Below are 24,149 nucleotides of genomic sequence, written 5' to 3' on the forward strand. Positions count from 1 at the left end.
AATCGATTATATTCTACTAGAAATTCTTTAAGTGGCTCGCTAAATTACTAAAAGATCACCAGACTAACGACACAATTTGTTGTTGATTGATTTATTGCAAATCAATCTAGATCTAGCTAGTTTTAGAAAAGAATATATCGCTTTGTATTGTAAATAATAACAAAGAGAAAGCAATAAATTGTGTAGAAATTGGTGGTTAATCATTTTTGTACCATGTATATAATTTGATACTTTTTTACTCAAAATTGTCAAAAGATTTGCTTGGTTTTATATAATTTATAATTTTATAATAAGAATTCCTAATTCCATGTGCTTAATTTTGACCTTAACGTACGTTGTGTTGTCTAATTTAGGAAACCTCATTTGTAAAAATAATTTAATAATAAAATATTTTGTAAATTACTGTATGATTCGAAATTTCTCCGATTGCTTGCAGTATTAGGAAAATTACGGTAATGACCGTTACCGAATTGAATTAAGAATTAAGTATCGTTTAAAAAACGTTTACGAATAGATTAAATATTTTAAGTTACTACTGATCTTTATCGAAACAGTGACTGTTGTTTACCTTTATCAAATTCAGTGGTTTTTATTGAATTTATCTATGTTATTTATTACAAACTTACGGTTTGTTATCTTAATTTTGAATTCCTTGTTTGTGGTTGTATGTTTAGCTATGACATATATGACGTCAAAGTACAACGACAGAAATCGCCTTACACGTCAAAATATCACTAGATTTTTGTAAATAAAAGTGAAAATAGGGCAACCAACAAAAATTATAATTCTATGAATAAATAATTCATAGTTGAAAATAATAAACAATAAATTGAAAGGTTAAAGATAAAAGTGGACGTATTGTTATTGGTGCTTTAGTAACGTTAAGTGTAAATCATCCAATAGGGCTTGGCTTTCTTTATAAATGAATAGAAAACTATGAAAACATTACAAAGGCGAAAATGAGTACGTATTACCGTTATTTATTAATGAACAAACATTAACTAGATAAAAACATATTTTCAGATGAAGTAATAGTAGAGTATGACTATACTGCGAAAGAATCTGATGAGCTGACAATAAAAAAAGGTGACATCATTAAAGATGTAGTCAAGAAACCAGGTGGATGGTGGGAAGGTGTGCTCAAAGATAAAAAAGGAATGTTTCCAGACAATTTCGTTCGACCCTTAGATAAAGACGGTGTAGTTTTCAGGAATAGCAAAGATGTATGCAGAATAAAACAATGCAGGGTAGTATTTTCCTATAATCAAGACCATGAAGATGAACTAAACTTAAAGGTAGGAAAATTTGATTGTATAGTCGATTTTTGTGTAGATTTTAATTCAATGCAACTAGCAGTTCAGTCACAATTTAATAATAATTGTCACAGAGTTAAAAGTTGCTTGGTATTGTTTTGCACTGTAGAAATAATGAGTCATATGTAAATTAAAGTTGTTTGTGATGTTGTTAACACAAAACAGGTCCAATTCGTTGAAGGTAATCACTGTAATAGGGCTAGATGCCTGTTAGCTCAAAACTGCCCTTTTTCTCCTGTAAAACTTCTATTTTTCTCTCGGAGATGTTGGATATAAAATGATGGAATAAAATGATGGAATTTTCAGTAATCACCTTTGCAAATTAGTTTGTTTAGTCTTCTAACAATATATTCAGATCTGTTTCGCTGTATGCCCAGTATGCCTTATACCTATTTAATATATTTTGAAGATGGTTTCCCATTGTGCAGATTTGGTACAAATTTATTGCTTGATGCTAATAAGTCTGTCTTAAAAGTGCATAGCATGCTGAGATCTATTTATTATATTAGAATAATGGCATATTTGATTCATGGTTTTATGATCTGTTATACATCTAGAAGGGGAATATTTTTAACATGAGAGGAGTAACAATACAAAGTAGTTGTTTGTTTTTTTTAGTTACTGTGTTTAACTTGCCACAATACAAACAGTTCTTTACAGGTTTCTGTCTAGATCTTTTCCTTATTTTGCCTTCAGAAATAGTTTAATTTACCTTTGTTATTAAAATATGGTTAATTTTGGTATATTATCTCTTCCTAACGCTAATGTAGCAAATAATATACAACCTCCTGCTGCTTCTTCAGATAGCCAAGATTTAAACTCTATTCTTATGAAGTTTTTAGAAGAATTCAAAGCCATGTTTCATCAAATCTCTCAACAAAAATGCATCGTAATAAACATGCTTAACAAACTTTTATTCAAATAAAAATTTTTCTACGAATAGCTGAATAAGAGGCCAATAGGCTGCTGAATCATAAGGATGAGGTAATAATATTTCTACAACCAAATCTAATATGTATATTATTAATAAGTGAGACTCATTTAATAGACAAATGGTATTTTAAAATAGCACATTATCTAATGTACCATACTAACCACCCAGGCAAGACTGTCCATGGAGGTACAGCAATCTTAATCAAACAATCAATTAAACATTTCATGATGCAGAGTTATGTAAGAGACCATCCAAGCTACAGTAATTAAAGTGTGCTTATTACCTTACGAAATAACAATTGCAGCTGTATATTGCCTTCCAAAGCACAATATTAAAAAAAAAAACAGATTTTGGGTTCTTCTTCAATGCGCTAGGTCCAAAATTTATCTCAGCTGGTGATTTTAATAGTAATCACACTTACTAGAGATCAAGATTAATAACAACAAATGGGAGAGAGCTCTATAGCTTAATAGAAGAAAATAAATACTCATATTTATCAACAGGAACACTAACATACTGGCCAAGGGACCCCAAAAAAAGACCAGACCTCTTAGATTTCTGCATCATAAAGGAATATCTAACACCTTTGTGGACATAGCCCCAAGGCATGACCTATCGTCAGATCATTCACCAATTATTGTAACAATTAGCACCTTTTTAATTAACAAACAACCTACTCTAAAACTGCATGGACCTAGAATAGTTTGGTGTCTTTACTGAAAAAGCTGGATGAAAACATTAAATTAAATGTAAGACTAAAAAGCCTTCCAGAAATAGAAGTAGCTACAAATAACCTTATGACAATATTACAAAATGCTGCAAAAGAAGCAACACCAAATGATGCAGATAAAAATAAAATCAGGGATAGAATAAATGGTCCACTGGAAATTAAAAAGATCATTGCCAAAAAAAGAAGGGCAAGACCCAAATGGCAACAAAGTCGGCACCCAGCTGAGATTTAACAATTGTTTAACTTATAAATTAAAACACAACTAAAAATTGCAAGAGAAGAATCAGGTAAAAAATATGTAACTCAACTTAATAAATACAACCATTCAATCTGGAAACCAATCAAATCATTCTTAAAACCTAAAACAATATTGCCACCAGTACAAAAAACCTGAGACACACAGAACCAATGGACAAGACGCGATAAAGAAAAATCAGAATTATTTGCTGAACATTTAGCAACATTATTCCAACCACACAACAATGAAGAAAATCAAGAAATTATTAATTATTTAAATTCCAGAACAGAATACCAGTAAAGCCAAAAGAACTTAAAGAAGAAATCCTAACACTAAATATCAAAAAGTCACTAGGAATTGACCTAATAACATCAAAAATGCTAAAAGAATTGCCCAAAAAGGGTATAGTAACTCTTACATATTTATTTAACTCAATAGCAAGGTGTAATTATTGGCCTAATAATCTAAAAATTGTAGTAACACCTTTATTCCCAAAACCAGGAAAGGATCCCAGTGAAGTCTCATCTTATCAACCTATTAGTCTGTTATCAACAATCTTCAAAATTACTAGAAAAACTTCTAACAAAAAGAATAGATCCAGACTTTACAACAGGAGCAGACTGAATACCAAATTATCAGTTTGGATTTCAATGAGAACACTCACTGTTCAGCAATACCACTGAATAACCTATAAAATCAACTCCATGTTAGAAGAAAAGAATATTGCTCAATAGTATCACTAGATTTAAGTCAGGCTTTTGATAAGGTTTGGAATAAAGGACTTCTTTATAAAATTAAATAATTACCACCATTCTTTCGAATATGTATTTACATTATACTTGGAAAAATGACAGTTTAGAACAAAAGTAAATGGAGAAATATCCAAAATGCATCCCATTGGGGCGGCAATTCTACAAAGCAGCGTCCTAGGACCTCTATTATATTTATTATATATCTGATCTACCAACTTTAAATAATGTAACAATTGCCATATTTGCAGATGACACAGTAGTACTCACAAGTCATAAACACATTAAGATATCTACACAAAAACTCCAAGACCAATTGGATGAGCTTGAAAACTGGCTGGAACAATGAAAAATAAAAATAAATGAAAGCAAGTCAGCCCACAGAACTTTCACTTTACGACAAGAAACACCACCACCCATATATGTATCAACAATCAGGAAATACAAGGCCTAAAATAACCAGATACTTTGGGCTACACCTGGATCAAACCCTGTGTTGCTAGGAACACATTAGCAATAAAAGAAAACAAACACAACTAAGACAAAAAGAAATTAAATGGTTAATTGGAAAAAACTCTAAGCTGCCAATAAATATGGGCTGTGTAAATGGATAAAATCATGTGGCATAGAGCCGTGGGGCTGTAGTAGTAAATCCAATATTGCTATAATGAAAAGATATCAATCAAAAATCTTTGGAGTAATAAAATTGTTGAGGTACCCTAGTATGTAACCAACCAAATAATCTATGAGAATCTCGACAGTAAAGAGACATTGGCCAACAGACTAGTAATATTGACATGTGATTCTCTCACTGGTGGGACATCACGTCAGAATCAAAGACAAAGGACCTAAACTCATCACATTAACTTATAGAATACATTCTTTTATTCTGATTGTTAATTTATTACTTAGTTAATTATAATAAAAAAAATCCCTTGCTATAACTTTCAGACCAACTTTTTCTAAATGTATTTAATTTCTTCATATCTTTTGTAATATTAAATTTTATACTAAAATGTTGCATATCAGAAATTTGCTGTTATTTATTTCCTTTAATGTGAATTTAATGCAAAAAAATTCTTGCTGTTAAGATATTCTAGTGTTGTTAATGAAGTGACTCATCAAGAGGCAAATATGGATTTTTATTGCTGTATCTATTTTAAGAAAATGAGTATTTGTGTCAAAATAGTTGATTGTTTTAATATGTTTAAATCAACTGAATAATCAAGACAAACAACTGCTAGTGGTTTATTGAAACTGTCCAAAAAAGATAGTTATAAGTATATTACACCTTGAAAACGATATATAATGACTAATTTGGAAATTATTGTAATTAACTGCAATTAGATGCTCATGTTTTTATTAGTAATAAAAATATTATCAATATTGTACATGTCACAATCACAAATTGATTGCTAAATCCATAAAATATATTAAAAACAAATTTTTGTTACAAATATGTACAAGATAAGGAAATATATTTTGCAATTTTAATGAAAAGTTGTTATATTTAACACTTTTACTATTGAACCTATTGTTTTATGTTTCTTATGAAGAGGTAACCATTAAGATTATGAGGAAAGCGTCATACTTTTGCTGTTTATTTTACTGTGGTGATAATAATGTAAAAGTATATACAGTGCTAGTCAAAAGTCTGTTTCCCCCTGGTATCTTTTGAACATTTATTGTTATAATAGTGAAATTTGGATGGAGGTAATAAACAGACGTAGGCTTCTCAACTAGTCATAACAGGTGACATAATAGTGACAGATGACGTTACAGCGCCACTTTGACAGATAATTTTAAATGGGATCTTATGGCAAGTGATACATCGTTTGAAAGGTATTGAAAATACCTATTCAGTCATAATAATTTTGTTTGAGTTTAAGCTCATTTTGATGAATAAATTAAATAAATACTAAAATTGTAGCTTCTCATTTAATTAATAAATAAATATGTAACAACCAGTTCTTATCGTAAGTGTTCAAAATGTGCTCCATCTACTTCCTGGCAGTAATGTATCCTATTTCTATACTCTTATGTACTGTCATACTCAAATTATTCATTTTTCATTCTATATTCTTCAACAATTTGTTGTTTCAAAATGTCAATATTGTCTGGTGCTGTAGCATAAACTTTAGATTTCAAGTATCCCCACAGCAAAAAATTTAATGGTGTGAGGTCCGGTGACTGAGCTGGCCATTCTATCGTACCTCGTCGTCCAATCCATCTACCACGATATTCGTCATCTAGGTAACGTCTTACTGCACCATAATGGTGTGCAGGAGCACCATCTTGTTAAAACGTTATTTCCAAGTTAACGAATTCATCTGGGTTATCCTCCAGAATTTCAATTATTAACGGTTCATTTGCAAAAGATGTTAAAGCAACTATCTATGTTAGGGATACCCAATAAGTTGGTTAAACTTATACGAATGACTCTGGAGGGTTCCAAAGCTATGGTGAAAATAGATGGAGATATGACGCAGGCCTTTGATATTGAAAATGGAGTTAGACAAGGGGATGCCTTATCAACAACACTTTTTAATCTAACTTTAGAAGCTGTTGTTAGAAAACTGGATGTAAACGGCTGTATTAATACAAGATCTATGCAAATATGCGCATATGCGGATGATGTTGCCAGAATAAGCCGCAACAAAAGGGTATTGAGCGAAAAAGTCATAGAACTGAAACGAGAAGCTGCTACGTTTGGTCTATATATAAATGAAAGCAAAACAAAATATATGGAGTGCACAAAATCGAATGAACATGAAAATCTGAAGGTAGACAACCATACCTACAAATATGCCTCTACTTTTCCCTACCTAGGCTCAATAATAAATGACAACAACAACATCAGTCAAGAAATACAAGCACGGATTCTTAGCGGTAATAAGTGCTTTTATGCATACAAAGACTTAATGAAAAGTAAGTTACTGAATCGTGAGTCTAAGCTGAGAATCTACAAAACAGTAATTAGACCATTGGTCACATATGGATGTGAAACGTGGACCCTCTCAACCACTGATGAAAATCAACTGAGAATATTTGAGCGCAAAATACTAAGGAAGATATTTGGACCAACCCAATGCAGCGATAGTTCGTGGAGAATTAAAATGAACCACGAGCTGGATGAACTAATGCAGAGCGCAGATATTGTCAGATTTGTAAAATCACAAAGACTAAACTGGCTTGGTCACCTAGAAAGAATGCCAGATAATCGAGCTGTAAAAGTAGTCCAGAGATGTAAGCCGCAAGGAAACAGAACAAGAGGAAGGCCCCGTAAAAGATGGGTAGACGACGTAGAGAGGGATCTTAAAACCATGAACATCGTCTCCGTTCAAAATGTTCGAATTATTACTTATGATTTCACATACTATCCTATTCTGTTATGGATTATTCTCTTTCTTCTAGAGTCTGTGATAATTCTTCATTATCAAAAGTTGCATGAAGCGATTCTATGCAATGTTGTTAAATAAGGCCTTTTTTAAAATCATAAAAAATCATCCAATCCGAACCAATATGAGGATTTCTATTTTTGCACAAATTTGCTGCTTTTAAATGTTCACTATCAATAACCTACTTGATTCATTTATAAGTTCTCAATACACAGCACAATCCCAAGGAAATATATGGGGGGGGGGGGGGCGGGTGGCTGATGAAGTGCGTTATTCTCCTGCTTTATTATATTTGATTAATCGTCTCTCCTTGTTTCTCTTTGTCCAAATCCATAGTGTAATTTGTTTAAACAAAAGATACACTGATGAGCTGCAAACAAAATATAGTGTAGAATCAATTATCTTATCTTGAAATTTGTTGGAAGTGGATCAACGTTATTGCTTCTTTGTTTACAGATACTCGTGTTGTAATTTTATCATTTGTCGATACCTGTAGTAATTTATTTATCAATCTTACATATTTGATTGCTATAGGTATCAAATGTGGACTAAAATAAGGAAAGTGTGTAAGAAAATTTTAGTTCATAATCGGAATTAAAATATTTATTAACGCAAGGAAAAGGATATTTTTGTACAATATATCTGTTTTTCTCCTCTTTTTATACTTTGTCCTTCCTAAATATACAATGGCGTTATTTGGCCGATAGAGCTCTTCCTCTAGTTACTAGTTTCATCATTGTTACTCTAAAATCTTACAGCAGTTTATTTGGTATCTCACCTTTACTCTTATTCAGAGAGTTATTTTCAGTTAATAGCAGATTAACCAATTTATTACAGAATCAAATTAAACACACTTTGTACATTTGAAATACCACAAAAATTAGCTTTAAGTTCACACCAAATGTATAATTAGTTTAAAGATTTAACTCAGGATATTTTGATTTATTTATTGAAAGTTTAATAAACATTTATCTATAAACTTTGACTTGTTTTTGACGAATCATTTACGAAGTTAGTCGTTTTTCCCTTACAGGTAGGAGATGTTATTGATATAATAGGAGAAGAGGAAGAGGGCTGGTGGAGAGGTAACCTAAACGGTAAGGAGGGAGTATTTCCTTCGAATTTCGTCAAGGAAATTTCTTTTCAACCCAGTCCCCCAAAAAGAGTGTCATATGTGCCGAACGAAAATGACGCAAAACCCCCCAAGTTACCCGCAAAACCAAGTAAGTTACTAGTTTAGATTTATATACAAAGGTTCCCTAACAATGGCCATAGAATAACCGTAGATTCTCTTCTTCAAAGACCATTTAACAATAGATGTAAAGTGTACTGACTCAAGTTTAAATTTTTTATTTTTTACATAAATGTGTATAAGTAATTATTAATCCTTAATAAATTATTAAGGAAAAACTAGAAACAGAAATAATAGGAAAAATTGGAGAAGACCAAGCAGGGTTCACAGTAGGAAAATCATGCCTAGATCATACGTACACATTAGAACAACTGATAGAGAAGAAAATGGCAAAAGGTAGACCGGTCCATCTGGCCTTTGTTGATCTAAAGAAAGCATATGACTCAATACCTAGAGTCAAATTATGGGAAGCAATGAATGATCTCGGAATCCGACAAACACTAATAAAAGCAGTTAAAGCACTATACAAAGAAAACAAAGTAGCTATTAAATGTGGAAATAAAGCCTACAATCCATTTAAGACGACAAAAGGACTTCTACAAGGCTGTGCTACGTCCCCTATTCTGTTTAAAATATTCTTGGAAAAGACACTCAAACCATGTAGGAGAAAGTGCGAAGGAATGGGCATACCAGTAAGAGACGAATACCTATACACCTTAAGTTTTGCCGACGATCAAGTAGTCATCGCACAAGATGAAGAAGATCTCAGCTTTATGCTCTAAAAACAACGGAATGGAAATAAACTTAGAGAAAACCGAATACCTAACAACAGAAAACAAGGATATGAGAAACCTAGAGATAGACGAGGGAAGACAAATAAATGGAACAGATAAATTCAAGTATTTAGGAACCATAATATCGAACCAGGGAACAACAGAAGAAGATATAAACAACAGACTGAGACAAACAAGAAACTGTATAAGACAACTAAACTCAGTGTTGTGGGATAAGAACATTACGATAAAGACAAAAAAGAGAATATATAATACCCTGACAAGAAGTATCCTGACATATGGGTCCGAAAACTGGACAATAAACAAGAGAAATAGAGGTAGAATAAGAGCAGTAGAAATGGAGTTCCTGAGGAGAAGCTGTAGACTTACAAAAAGAGACAGAATTGAAAACGCAGAGATTAAGCGGAGAATGGGAGTGCAATCAGACATAATCGACTATATAGAGGAGAAGAGACTATCCTGGTACGGCCACGTCAGAAGAGCGGACAGAGGAAGCTGGATAAACAAAATCACAGAATGGAGCCCGATTGGAAGAAGAAAGAGAGGAAGACACCGAAGGTCATTCAGAGATGAAATCGACGAGGCTATGGAGAAAAGAACCCTGCGAGATGGAGACTGGAATGACAGGGAAAATTGGAGAAAACGGTTGAGTGAAGGAAGACAGTGAAAACTGTGGAAATCCTTAGTAGTAGTAGTAGTAGTAGTATAAGTAATTCTATTAAAAACACGTAACATGGCAAGTTTTTGGGATATTTGGACTCAAAAGTGGATACTTTTCATTTAGAACTTTAATTTTTCCTATCGTTTTATTAAAGTTGGATATTTATGATTCCGAGGCTTTATATCGGTTCTTTGAGCCTTGTTTTCTTTTACAATGGGTAGGATGCTAACCTGGCCCATCAACCCTCCTCTTTTATCCGGGCTTGGGACTGGCTGTGATCCGGGCATGAAGGCGGCTTCTGAGCTACTCAATCCACCCAGTCCTCGCTCTCATAACCCCCAGGCAGAGTCGCCGAGACAGAAGACTAGCTCCAAAGATTAACACACATCTTCAATACAACAGCCAAGAAATACAATATGATAATATCAGCAGAAAAAACCAAATGTATGGCAACTTCTAAATACCCACTATAATGTAAAAATCGAAATTGATGGGAAAATAATAAAGCAGGAAGCAAGGTTTAGATATCTGGGAATAGATATAACTAGTTACGGATATGTTGAAGAAGTACGACAACAAGGCTTAAAAGCAAGAAAAGAGGCGGGATCTCTTAATGACACAATCTGGAAGAACAAAAACCTGAAAGACAAGACACAAAAACAAGAATCTATAAAGCAGCAATTAGACCTATATTAACATACACGGCGGAGACAAGATCTGACACATCTAAAACGAGACGACTACTAGAAACAACAGAGATGAAAATACTCAGACAAATATCAGGGAAAAGTCTGTTGGATAGGGAGAGAAGCGAAAACATAGAAGAGCATGCAATATAGAAGACATAAATGGATGGGTGACAAAACGGAAACAGGAGTGGAACGAACACATTAGTAGAATGGTAGAAGATAGGATAGTACGAGATAAGGCACCAAATGGACGAAGCATTATTGGCAGACCAAGAAAAAGTTGGTGCAATAATTTAAACAATTTAGGAGGGTATCAAAGTAAACGGAGAGGTAATCAATAATATTAGATATGCTGACGACACAGTTATTATCGCAAATGACTGCAACGAGCTTCAAAGACTCATGCAAAGCATACACACAGCAAGTCAAGAATATGGTTTAGAACTCAATACAACCAAAACTAAATGCATGCTCATCAGCAGAACACAACAACCTCCGATGCAATTGACATTAAACAACTGAAAAATAGAACAAGTGGAGACATACACATACCTTGGAACCACAGTCAACACAAAATGGGACCAGTCAACAGAAATAAGATCACGAATTGAAAAAGCGCGAAACGCGTTCAACAATATGAAAAAGTGGTTCACAAGCAAAATCTCATTGGAACTAAAATTAAGACTGGTCTTGTTCTATGGAGCAGAGGCATGGACCACAACGGAAGCCACCCTGAAGAAACTAGAATCCTTTGAGCTGTGGATATATCGCCGTATTCTTCGGATATCCTGGACAGACCACATCACTAACGTGAAAGTAATGCAGAGAATAGGCAAAAGCAAAGAAATAATCTTCACCGTAAAGAAACGGAAGCTTGAGTACTTCGGACATGTCATGAGGCATACTAAGTACCGGCTGCTACAGTTAATAGTCCAAGGAAGAATCGACAGCAGGAGGGGACCGGGAAGAAGACTACACTCATGGATGCATAACCTGCGACAATGGTTCGGACTAACATCGACCGAACTGTTCAGAGGTGCCGTAAACAAAGTCAAAATAGCCTTGTTAATAGCCAACGTCCGAAACGGATAGGGCAAAGGAAGAAGAAGAATAAGAATGTTGAAGAAGAAACAGGTTTTAAAGCCTACATACAAGAAGGAAGAAGAAGAACATACTCTAATAAGTTTCGAGAAAGGTAGAGATAATGATCACAAATTTGTCAGGTTTCGGTATACCTATATGAACTTTTATTTGAATTTGAAAATCAATGAAAACTTTTGTATGGATGTGAATCTTCGGTTTTTAATGCAGATATAAACAAAATCGAGCTGTTTGAGATGTGGTTGTCTCGAAGAATACTCAAAACACTATAGTATTCTTCTATAGATGTCTCGGGATTCTGCAGTATTTGATGTTTTGTACTTCGTGTAGGCCTTTCGTTTCTCTTTACCTTTCTCTTTTATTTCTGTTCTGAACCATAGAGTATTGTTATTAATTCTTTTGTTCAGTATAACTTTGCGTTTTCCTAGAGCTTCTGTTGCTGCTTCTTCAATGTTGTTTTTAATTTTTTCCCAGCTCGCGTTTATATCTTCGATGTCGTCTATTTGTTTCAGCTGTATCTTCTGTGCTAGCTTCCTTTGGCACATTTCTTTTGTAGAGTCGTTCAACAGTGATTCTACATTTAATTTTTCCTCGGCGATTTCCTGTCGAAAATGTTTTGTATGTTATTTTCATTACTTTTTTGCTAGTACTAGTTTGTGTTCACTCCCTTCGTCTGCTTAGTTTAAAGTTCGGATATCTAGAATCTGCTTTGGGTGGAGCAAATACTTTATTAGAGTATAAGAAAACACAACCATTGTGGACCAGTGGTTTTGTTGAAACCTCATTTTGAAGCATAGAATCTTCAGGTTTTCTGTTTCGTTTTTAATGGAACGCTCTGTATAGAATACACACAAATATTTCGACTAAATATCGTGTTCTGTTTGACAAAAACAAGTGGTAAGGTTGTTTTTTTTTTTTTAAATAAAATGTTTCATTTTCAGCGAAACAATTATGCGAAGCAACGTACCCGTATAAGGCTCAAAACGAGGATGAAATATCGTTCAAAGAAGGTGATATAATAACTTTAATTAGCAAAGATAGCCAAGATCCCGGCTGGTGGCAGGGCGAATTGAACGGAAAAACCGGCTTTTTCCCGGACAATTTTGTGGTACTTATTTCTAGTGATAATAAAAGTAGCAGTAAGGAAGAGAAGAAAACTCATTCGAAAGCATTCCCCGATACAGGTGAGTACGTTAATTTATATATTTCGACATGAATTAAAATGAGAATTTGATTTATTTAAAATATTTATTTACTACTTGTACAATTGTTCATACATTCTAAAAAATACGGCTGAAGACTAGAGTCTCATAACAGTAACTAGTCTTTATATATCTACTGAATAATATTCGAGATAATTCACGTAAAGTACATGTCAAAAGGTATAGAAAAACAAGGAAAAAATAGACAATAGATGATGGTTTACTCTACAATAAAAAAAATCACTTAACTGACAGAAAAAAAAACAAGGAAAACACACAAGGGATGCTAGATTACTCAATTTGGCTGACATGGAATAAAGTCGGCACTTAGATGGCAGATGCAGGTATCATAAAGATATTAGTTGATTTTACCAATGTTCTTCCACGTCTTTCTATCTAGAATTGACTAGACGTTGGTAAAATTTAAAGCTTTCTAATTATATCCCTGCCAAATTAAGCGGTAATCATTTATTTCGTTGGAAAAAAGACGCTTAATGCGGCGTTCTACGATTAAAAATCCATACAAGAGAGGAATAAATACCATGAATATACATTGGTCCTTCGAGCCGGATCTTTGCCTAGCTGAAAAGAATGTCATGAAGTAAATACGACGGGCAATTCGCACGATCACAATTATACATGGTCGCTGTAAATTGTCTAAAAAATTTATATGAACGATAAAAATAAACAATTTTTTTCTTGACGAGTACGATTTTCTAGGTGCCATAAAATCAGTAGCTTCGCAACGAAAATCCTTAGAGCCCAAATCGGAAAAAATCGATAAAAGCGACGGTGATAGCGTTCTTAACAAAACACCACCCGTTCCGAGCAAAAAACCCGTAGTTTCGATCAAGAAGTCACCTTCGGGCTCCGGCGTCGGGTTCATTTCCGAAATTAAGAAGAAAATTGTAGACGTCGTAGACGGAACGGCGAGTAGTCGAATGGTGCACAAGGAGAAGGAGGTAGGGGTAGAAAATACGGATAATGCCTTTGACCAAGTCGAAAGGAGACCGTTGTTGGCTGATGTTCGTGCTGGCAGAGTCAAAGCTCCCGGTAAGTTGAGTATAATTTTATCCTTTACTGTATTCTTTTAGTAACATTATAATTTAGGAGGACGAAATGAAAACTTAATATATAAGAGATATTAAGACGATAAAAATCATCGTCTCTCCAACAACCAAGCAAATGTCTCCAATGTCTTGTTGAGAATTCCACAGAATTATCCGGACGATCCGCTGGCTAATTGGCGAATCTTTAGTGTGATTTTGCACGATTTTGTCTGTTTTTCATTGCCTTTTTTTGTATTTTTCATTGCCTTTGTTTATATTTTTCTCTCATGTTACCGTAAATGTTTTATAGCCTCTGGTACACTTTAAAAATCCGATATATTTACCAATCATATTTCTGCCACAACTTATAAAATATTTAAATAATACTCTCACCCGTGACACCATTGTAACGTTAAATCCAAATTTCATTTTTACACAGCTTATATAGGTGAGTTATTTTATAGATACTGAGATGCTAGAGGATCCCAGAGTTTGACCAGCTTGATTTTGAGTTATTTTTATTTGAGATTTTACACCTTTGTCCTCTTTATCTCTACTTCTAATATCAATGCACATAAAAACAAATTATTACTATCAGGTCGTCGTCCGCCCACTACTATAATGCACAAAGATGAACCTACGACGATGTCCAACGGAACCGTTGTCGAAGCGAACCACCACGAATCGCAGACGATAGATAATGAAGTCAAACCTCGTCTGCGCGAGTGGGAAAAACATAAAGCACCCTGGCTGGAGGAGATGAAGCAGAACCAAAACAAAAGAACTATGACGACGTCGATGGAGGGACAGGTAGTGGAAGAAGAAAATAAGCCAACTAAAACACCACCTGAAAAAGAAAAAGAGGTAAGAGTTTTAAAATTGCGGCTTTGGTAACTTTACTTAGCTACTACTTTGTTTAAGAACATATATACAGGGTGAGTCATGAGGAACTTTACATACTTCTACCATATGTAGAGTCCCTCAGGGAGCATATCATGTGGCCACTAAAAAATGTCAACTCCTCTTCTTTATTAATTAACAGGGTGATTTGTGTAATTGACCATTTATTTCATTTTACTGTAGTGTTTATACGGCTCATTTGATTTTTTTAATTTTTGCATGATACAGTACACTACTATCAAGCATTCGACTGGTATTAGCTAAACTAAAAAATTCCAGGACTGGCTTTGGAAAAATTAATTTAGGGATTCGTATTAAATATTACACCCTGTATATATTTTTTTTAAAATGCAATAAGTGATTTTCAAACTACATAAATAGCCAATGAAAACGACATATGCGACAATGTTGTCGCACTTTTATTAAATTTTTAGTGAACGATCAAATCTTACCAAAAATAGAACAACCATAATGAAGTATCAAATTATAAGGTAATTAATTTAAACAAATGTTATAAATTTCAAACATTTTAATTGAAATGATAAACTGAGTCACTGCACAACAAAAAACAGTAACTACTAACAATAACGAAGAACAATTTAAAAAAAAAAACTAAAAATATGTACATAGTTATGATAAACCCATAAATTAGAACTGGAAAAGATACAATAATGCTAACAAAATAAAAATAATTCAAAATAGATTTTCGAAATGGAACCCTGCAGCCTGTACACATTTTTGTTGCCGAATTGTTAATTGACGTATTGAATTACGGATACTCTGGGGATCGTTTCTAATAGTATTACAACAATGTATGATTCTATCAATTAATTGTTGTCGGTTATTAATATTCACTGCGTAAACTAGTTGCTTCAATCGTTCCCAAATATGGTAATCAACGGGATTGAAATCAGGGGATCTTGAAGGCCACGAAATAGGACCTGCACGCTCTATCCACCTGTTGCCATAAACATTATTGAGATGTTGTCTCACTGCCAGTGAAAAGTGTGGGGGTGCCCCATCATGCTGAAAATACATCCCTCGGATAGCAACGTTCGCGTTGGCAAGCAAATTCGGCAAAATATTTTGTAGAAAGTTCAAATAGACCTGCCCTGTTAAAGGACCATCAAAAAAGTGAGGACCTACTAATTGGTTATTTATGACACCAATCCACACGTTAACCGAAAACCTTAACTGAGAACGACGTTCTCGAATAGCATGGGGATTTTCTTCTGCCCACACATGTGAATTTCGTGAATTATTTATCCCGTCTCTGGTAAATTGGGCTTCATCTGTAAATAGTGTCCTGTATAGCGTTGGTCGATTATTGTTAATCCATCTACAAAATTCCAACCTATCGATCTCATCTCCAGCATGTAGTCGCTGAACCATTTGAATGTGATATGGGTATAGATTATTTTTTTGTAAGACTCTACTTACTTTTGATTGAGTAACATTGAGTTCTCGACTTACTTGTCTAGTGCTTATTGTAGGGTTCATAGTAACGGCGTCCATAATGTCATCTTCCTGCGCTTCATCTACATGTCGCTCTGTTGTTCCACTAGGAAAAGTGCCATTTTCTCGCAAATAATTAAAAACTGACCCAAATGTTGGATGACTGGGAGTTCGACGATTAGGAAATCTCCTGCGATATTCTCTACTAGCAGCCCTACCATTCCCATTACAGAATCCATAAACAAATATTATGTCTGCATATTCTGTGGTCGAAAATTGATGTGGCATTTTGAACGAAAGTAACAAAAGCTCTACCAAAACTAACACAATGTACTTAACGTAGATATGACAGAAGAAATATGTATTCTTGTACACATAAATAACAATTGATAATGACAATAATGACAATGGGTATAAAATATCAAGAAACGTCAAACGGTCAACGCCAACCTTCATTTTAAACTTTTTTAGATTTATTTTTATTTAGTACAGTTGATGCAATGTATCAACTGAGGTTTGACTTTTTAATCAATTTAATTTATTATTTATCGAAAATAATGCCCCAATACGATCTATGAGTAAAAATTTAAAATTGAAAAACAATTGATTCTATCGTAGAGATAATACAAAGTGACAGTAAAGATGTTAATTTTCTACGTATTAGATTATGTTGTAGGAACTCATTTTAATTAAAATGTTTGAAATTTATAACATTTGTTTAAATTAATACCTTATAATTTGATACTTCATTATGGTTGTTCTATTTTTGGTAAGATTTGATCGTTCACTAAAAATTTAATAAAAGTGCGACAACATTGTCGCATATGTCGTTTTCATTGGCTATTTATGAAGTTTGAAAATCACTTATCGCATTTTAAAAAAAATTTATACAGGGTGTAATATTTAATACGAATCCCTAAATTAATTTTTCCAAAGCCAGTCCTGGAATTCTTTAGTTTAGCTAATACCAGTCGAATGCTTGATAGTAGTGTACTGTATCATGCAAAAATTAAAAAAATCAAATGAGCCGTATAAACACTACAGTAAAATGAAATAAATGGTCAATTACACAAATCACCCTGTTAATTAATAAAGAAGAGGAGTTGACATTTTTTAGTGGCCACATGATATGCTCCCTGAGAGACTCTACATATGGTAGAAGTATGTAAAGTTCCTCATGACTCACCCTGTATAACAATGTGCGGGACAGTAAAATTAAATTAAAAAAATTGTATTTTACCTTGCACAGAATATCGATAGTCATAACTATTTATCTACTAGAGCAGTATACTGAGGCATGCAGTAGCTTTCAAACATTAGGTTAGATTTCTAATATTTGCTATTTTCCAGTTGGATTCACCAAAATCAATGTCTCCCCTACATCCGAAGCTGAAAACGCCGACCGAGCCAGAAAAACCGGAAAAAGGACCGCCTCCTCCGAGACCAACCACTACACACATAACAAAGGACATTCCCCCAACACCTAGTCAACCTATAGTCATTCCGAAAGAACCCATCCCTCCCAAAGTGTCTCCGATGAAACCCGTTCCTTCGCCGAACGCCGGTTCCAAGAACGTCAGCACCGCCGACATCTTAGAGCGACTGGAAGCGCTCGAAGAAGCGGTTAGGAGGCAAAACCAAACCATCGAGGAGTTGAGGAATAAACTGATAGTGGAAACCGAAATGAGGATGTTCCTGCAGGAGAAAGTTATGCAGAACGTGCAAGTTTAGGTGTCTTTATTTTCCGCAGTGTGCGCCACGAATTCTGCACATTTTTTGGTGAAACCTTTTATTATCCGATTTTATGCAATACTCCGCTAAAAAATACAGGGTGTAACGCAAAGGTTGATCATAAAGAGGTAATAATCACATGGTGCAAAATCAGAATAATAAGAATGTTGGTTGAGTTGAGTGTTGAGATGTTTTTATAATGCATATGTTTTATTTTTATCTCTTTATATTTGAAGCATACAACATATACATTATAAAAACACGCCAACACTACTGAACCGAAATTTTTGTTTCATATTTGACAATTGCGGCTATAATCAGCTTGTACTTTCGGTAAACTCAATCAGAATGTTTTTTATTTTAGTATTTTTTTTATTCCTTAGAGAGTGTGTAGACTTTTATAATGGTCTCGTATATATTTTTAAAAAAAATTCAAAATGTAGGCAACCAGTAATGCAAATTATTGTTTTGTCCTCCATTTTAATTTCTAGCTCCTATCACAACTTTACAAATCCTTACATTCTTATTTTCACATTTATTTATATGTACTTTCAAATATCGATACCCTTTTTACCCCGTTTTTTTAGATTACCGGTTTATACAACACAGTATGCAAATTATTTATACAATTAAACTTTTACGTCTAAACTTCTTCATTTCTTGATATTTAAAAATTTAGGTCTGCACACTTTTGATACACCCTGTATAACTCGTAAATACAGGGTGTAGCGAAAAGGTTAGATATTAAGGAGTAATAATTACATGCTGCAGAATCAGACTAATAAAAATGAGTACGAACGTTTGTACAAGCTTATTTCTATAAAATTCTGCATTTTTTATTTCTTATTTTAATTTTTTCCTTTACAGAGTCTGTAGACTTTTATAATAATCCTTCTATATATTTTGAATTTTTTTCCAAATGTAGGCAACCAGTAATGCAAATTATTGTTTTGTCTGCCACCTTTTTAATTTCTACCGCCCACCACAATTAACAAATCTTAACATTCTTATTTTCACATTTATTTATATGTAATTTCAAATATTGATACCCTTTTTATCTCGTTTTTTTAAGATTATCGGTTTATACAACACAGTATGCAATCTATTTATACAATTAAACGCTCACGTCTAAAAATCTAAATATTTTATATTTAAAAATCTAGGTCTGCACACTTTTGATACACTCTGTATAACTCGTAAATACAGGGTGTAGCGAAAAGGTTAGTCAGAAAGTGGTAATAATAACATGATGCAGATTGAGAGTAATAAAAATGAGTACGAACGTACGAAGCTTATTTTTATAAAATTGTGTTAATTTTGCATTTTTTTTTTTTTTCTTATTTTAATGGTTTTTTCTTTAGTCAGAATGGTCCTTTTTTATATTTTTTCCAAATGTAGGCAACCAGTAATGCAAATTATTGTTTTGTCTACCTCTATTTTAATTTGTAGGCTCCACAACAACTTTGGAAATCTTAACATTCTTATTTTTATATCTATTTTGATGTAATTTTAAATGTTGATACCCGTTTTACCCCGTTTTTGAATATTATACAGTATGCAATTTTTTTTATACGCTTTCACCTCAAAAATCTACATTTTTATTGATATTTAAAAATCTCGGTGTCAACACTTTTGATACACCCTGTATAACTCGTATTTTTCAAAGCAGCTGTAGGATTAAGTTAATAGGTAAAAAAAGAAATTAAATAGTGAAATGCAATTTTTAAACAGTTTTCTAGTAAATATTATATTTTATCAATTATTTTAAAAATGATTTATATGAGTGATATATACAGTGGCGCTTCGATAAAATAATTGAAGGGACTAAGTATTTTTCTAAAACTATAATTTAACGGATAGTTTTTTTAGTTTTATGGGAGTAAGATCAAATAAACCGTTATATTAGCACAGAGTGACTCACCCTGTATATTCCATACAATGTAAACTTCCTACTTGACATTTCTGTCACCCCTGAAATATCACGTATACTCGATCAAGCCTCGTATAATTTAAATATTGTTCTGAAGCTATTTTCTTGTGGCATTATAAAGTAATCACTATTTAAATGGGAATAAGCCACAATTAAGGTTAAAGTAAGTTTATTGGCGTTTCAATTTCCACTCGGAAATTTGAGAACAATTTCCGAAGTAGAAATTGAAACGTCAATAAACTTACTTTAACCTTAATTGTGGCTTATTCCCATTTAGAATAGTAATTACAATTTAAAAATTTCCACTTAAATAGCCTACATTCCGCTTTTATTCTAGAATTTTTGATATTGTGATGTGTTTTACTGTATATTTGATTTGTTGTGACCTGGGAGTAACGTCACAAGCTGGATTGTCAACTGTTCTACTAATTTTGATCGATTTTATTTTAACCTTTTTTATTTGATTTATAAACAGGTGGATAGCTATACAGTGCTAGTCAAAAGTCCGTTCTCCCTCGTATCTTTTGAACGGTTATTGTTATAATAGTGAAATTTGGAGGGAGGTAATAAAAAGACGTAGGCTTCTCAACTAGTCATAACAGGTGACGTAATAGTGACAGATGACGTTACAGCGCCACTGTGTCAGTATCACGATAGCTAACTATACCTCGTAGCAGTAACGATACCTCGTTTGAAAGGTATTATTTGAAAGGAAAATATCTATTCAGCCATACTAATTTTATTTGACTTCCATACTAAGCCATACTAAGCTCATTTGGATGAATAAATTAAATAAATACTAAAATTATAGCATCTTATGTAATTAATAAATATTTAACAACCCGTCCTTATAGTAAGTGTTCAAAATGTGCTCCATCTACTTCCTGGCGGTAATTCTTTAACAATTCGTTGTTTCAAAACGTTAATATTGTCGGGTGCTGTAGCGTAAACTTTAGATTTCAAGTATCCCCACCGAAAAAAATCTAATGGTGTGAGGTCCGGTGACCAAGCTGGCCATTCTATCGTATCTCGTCCAATCCATCTACCACGATATTCCCCATCTAGGTAACGTCTTACTGCACCATAATTGTTGCCAAATTTATCTGGATTATCTTCCAGAATTTCAAGTATTAACGGTTCAATTGCGTTTTATAACATCTCCAGATACACTTCACCGGTTAAGTTAGTATTGAGAAAAACAGACCCAACTATGTGGTTTCCCAAAACACCTGACCAAACATTTTTTTTTTTTGGAAATTGAGTACGTGTTTCACGAAAGACGTGAGGATTTGTGTCACTCCAATACCTCACATTGTATGTGTTAACATTTCCATTGAGAGAAAAAGTACTTTCGTCACTAAAATGAATTGTTTTATGTAATCAGGCTGTTGGTTAATTTTATTGGACATATTTTTACAGAATTCTACTCTTTGATCGGGGTCATCATATGAAAGTTGGTGCACAATTTTTAATTTGTATGGATGAAATTTGTTTTCAGCCAACACTCGGTGTACTGTCTTTTGACTGATTCCATAGATAGATGCAACTTGGGATGTAGAAGAAGTAGGGTTCACTACCATTTCTGAAATTATGTCAATTTTTTTGTCATCACTAATTCTTGGTCGACCAGATCGTTTGACATCTTGAACACTACCTGTTTGTAAACTTCCGAAGAAGCTTCCTCAAATAAGCTATCGATGTAGGCCGATCGGGGTACCTCTCATTAAAAATACGTTCTTCTGCATGGAATAAATATTCTAACGTTCTCCTCTGGTTAATTGTCAAAAAAGTTAACGTTGACGTAAAAATAATTAGAGAATTGAAAAACGTCAACTGTTTGACAAGTAACCAGAGGCGGAGGTTTTAATATTTATTAATTAAATTAATAAATATTAAACACTATTATAACTGTAATCGTTCCAAAGATACGAGGGTGGAACGGACTTTCGACTAGCACTGTATAACTAAAGACGCATGATTTTCCTAAAATAATCATTTACCAGATAGTTTTTGAATGTCTTATGGCAATAATACCTCATAAACTATTAGATAAGTACAGAGTGACTCAACTTGTATATTCCATACAATGTAAACTTCCTATTTGGCATTTATTTCACCTCTGAAATATCACGTATACTGGATCAATCCTTGTATGATTTAAATAATTGAAAAAAATCTACTTTCTTTAGTTTTTTAGCAAAATTTCCATTTAAATGTTCTACATTCCGCTTTTATTCTAGCATTTTAGATATTGTAAGTGAGGTTAAGTCTATACTTCATTTGTTTTAATCTGGAAGTGACGTCACAAGCTGCGTTGCCATCTGTTCTACTGGTTTTTGTGACCCTAGGAAATATCTTAACAGTTTATAATGAATAAATAATGTAGTATCAGCAAAACTGTCACGTCAAGAGAAAAGGCTGAATATTTTAATAGCTAATAAGGATATTTCTACACTTTTATTAGTATTGTAAGTATATTTTTCCCAAAATGGATAGTAAAAAGTTGAAATGGCGCAGATATTTATTGCTCACATTATTCGCTGCCTTAAAACGCTTCTAATTGTTTTTTTTTCTTTTTAATGATTATTATTTACAAATTAGTACTTAAAAATATATAATTATATATAGTGTACAAAACAAACTAATTTATAACCGGGAGATCGTGAAAAATCTCACAATAATCTTATGGACAACAATTTTATAGGTAGGTGCTTCAAAAAAATTAATGACCTATAGAAGTTTAGGCATTTTTTCGCCAAAATATAATCATAAAGTGTTCTTTGTCCAACTGTGACATTGCTTATTGTATTTCTAAAAGTATACAAACGTTAATAACAAAAAAACTGCTTAATATTCCATGTATATGATCTGGAATGTCATTTAGAGTATTTTAAATCATAGTTAACAAAAATAATTCCAGAAAAAAAAATTGTCATTTCTATAGGTCATTAAATCTGCTATACAAACTTGTTTTTATATTGTTTCTGTTTTTTTCTTTATTGTAGCCATTTATATGCATTTCTATGGTTGTAAAACTATTCAGTATTACCACGACGAAGACTTGAATATAACTCACAAATAGTACTATTTCACAAACTTCTTAGAATACTTAAAACGCCTATGACTGTCAAAGTATTGCTCCATTAATAAATTTTGGAGTTTACTACAAATACCTCTGAAAGTGGTCATTAGTGTTCAAAGGCTTCTTGTGAGATGTTTTTATTTTTAGCTAGCCATAACATATGCTATATTTACATTCGTCCAATAATTATATTTATTTTTTGTTATGTTTTTTAAGTAATTTTTAACAGATACAATCATTCTATTATTGTAATTATTTTATAATAAATTCCTTCTTGTAATTGTACCTAAGATAATTTATGGTTAAGGAAAACTTTTTAATTTGTTGTGAAGTTGAAACTATTTTCAGTAATTAAAGAAATATTTCAAGCTGTGGGTTGTTTTTATTTATTAAAGTCTGATAATACGACGGAAAATGAGTATCTGAAACAATTCCACGAAAGAAAAGTGATGTTCTTTTACAAATTTCAGATCGTATCTCCAAATAGACCGCGGATTACGGTGAAATTGTGGAAACAAAAACAAAATAGGGATGTGGAATCAGAAGAGTACCACAGAATATTCTATAAAGCGTTTCACGGTAAGAACTAAACGTTGCGTAGTTAGAGACGATTTCTTATGGACGATAGAAACCCATTAAGATGTAATTATGCAGGACCTGTCCGTTTCTTCTTCTTCTTTTGGCATCATAACCCTGGATGGGTCTTTGCCTGTCTGGCATCATTGTGGATGATCGCATTGCTCACATACCAAAAGGCGTTAGCTATCATACGCAGTGTTTTTGATTGAATGGTCTACAATGGATGGTTGTCCAATGACAGTTGTGACTTTCTGCCAAGTAACCAATTCAGAGGGGTTAGACTGTATTCTTTCGCCACTGCTTTTCAACCTGTACACGGAACAAATATTTCTAGAGGCACTGGAAGAGTACAACGAGGGCATTAAGATTAATGGCGTACCAATAAGTAATTTTCGATATGCATATGTAATTAAATATCGAATTAAAAGCACTCTACAATGAAGCCGATATTGTCCAAGAAATTAAATCACAGCGACTAAGAT

General features: G+C 33.2%; 1 protein-coding gene across 1 annotated transcript; it reads left to right on the forward strand.

Moving 5' to 3' along the window:
• Positions 1-609: 609 nt before the first annotated feature.
• cindr (CIN85 and CD2AP related) lies at positions 610-23,460 on the forward strand. The gene is made up of 7 exons (XM_072545319.1): positions 610-963; positions 1,024-1,295; positions 8,396-8,585; positions 12,681-12,923; positions 13,662-13,994; positions 14,589-14,854; positions 17,696-23,460. Exons 1-7 carry the CDS (start codon positions 960-962, stop codon positions 18,074-18,076), a joined length of 1,689 nt encoding a protein of 562 aa, XP_072401420.1. The 5' UTR covers positions 610-959; the 3' UTR covers positions 18,077-23,460.
• The last annotated feature ends 689 nt before the right edge of the window (positions 23,461-24,149 follow it).

This window comes from Diabrotica undecimpunctata, chromosome 9, assembly GCF_040954645.1.
Source record: "Diabrotica undecimpunctata isolate CICGRU chromosome 9, icDiaUnde3, whole genome shotgun sequence".
Lineage (NCBI taxonomy): Eukaryota > Metazoa > Arthropoda > Insecta > Coleoptera > Chrysomelidae > Diabrotica > Diabrotica undecimpunctata.

Excerpts from the sequence above, each read along its gene's own strand:
- cindr (XM_072545319.1), top strand. Across the intron at positions 1,296-8,395 it reads AAGATGAACTAAACTTAAAG|GTAGGAGATGTTATTGATAT; the intron begins GTAGGAAAATTT and ends TTTCCCTTACAG. Across the intron at positions 13,995-14,588 it reads TGGCAGAGTCAAAGCTCCCG|GTCGTCGTCCGCCCACTACT; the intron begins GTAAGTTGAGTA and ends TATTACTATCAG.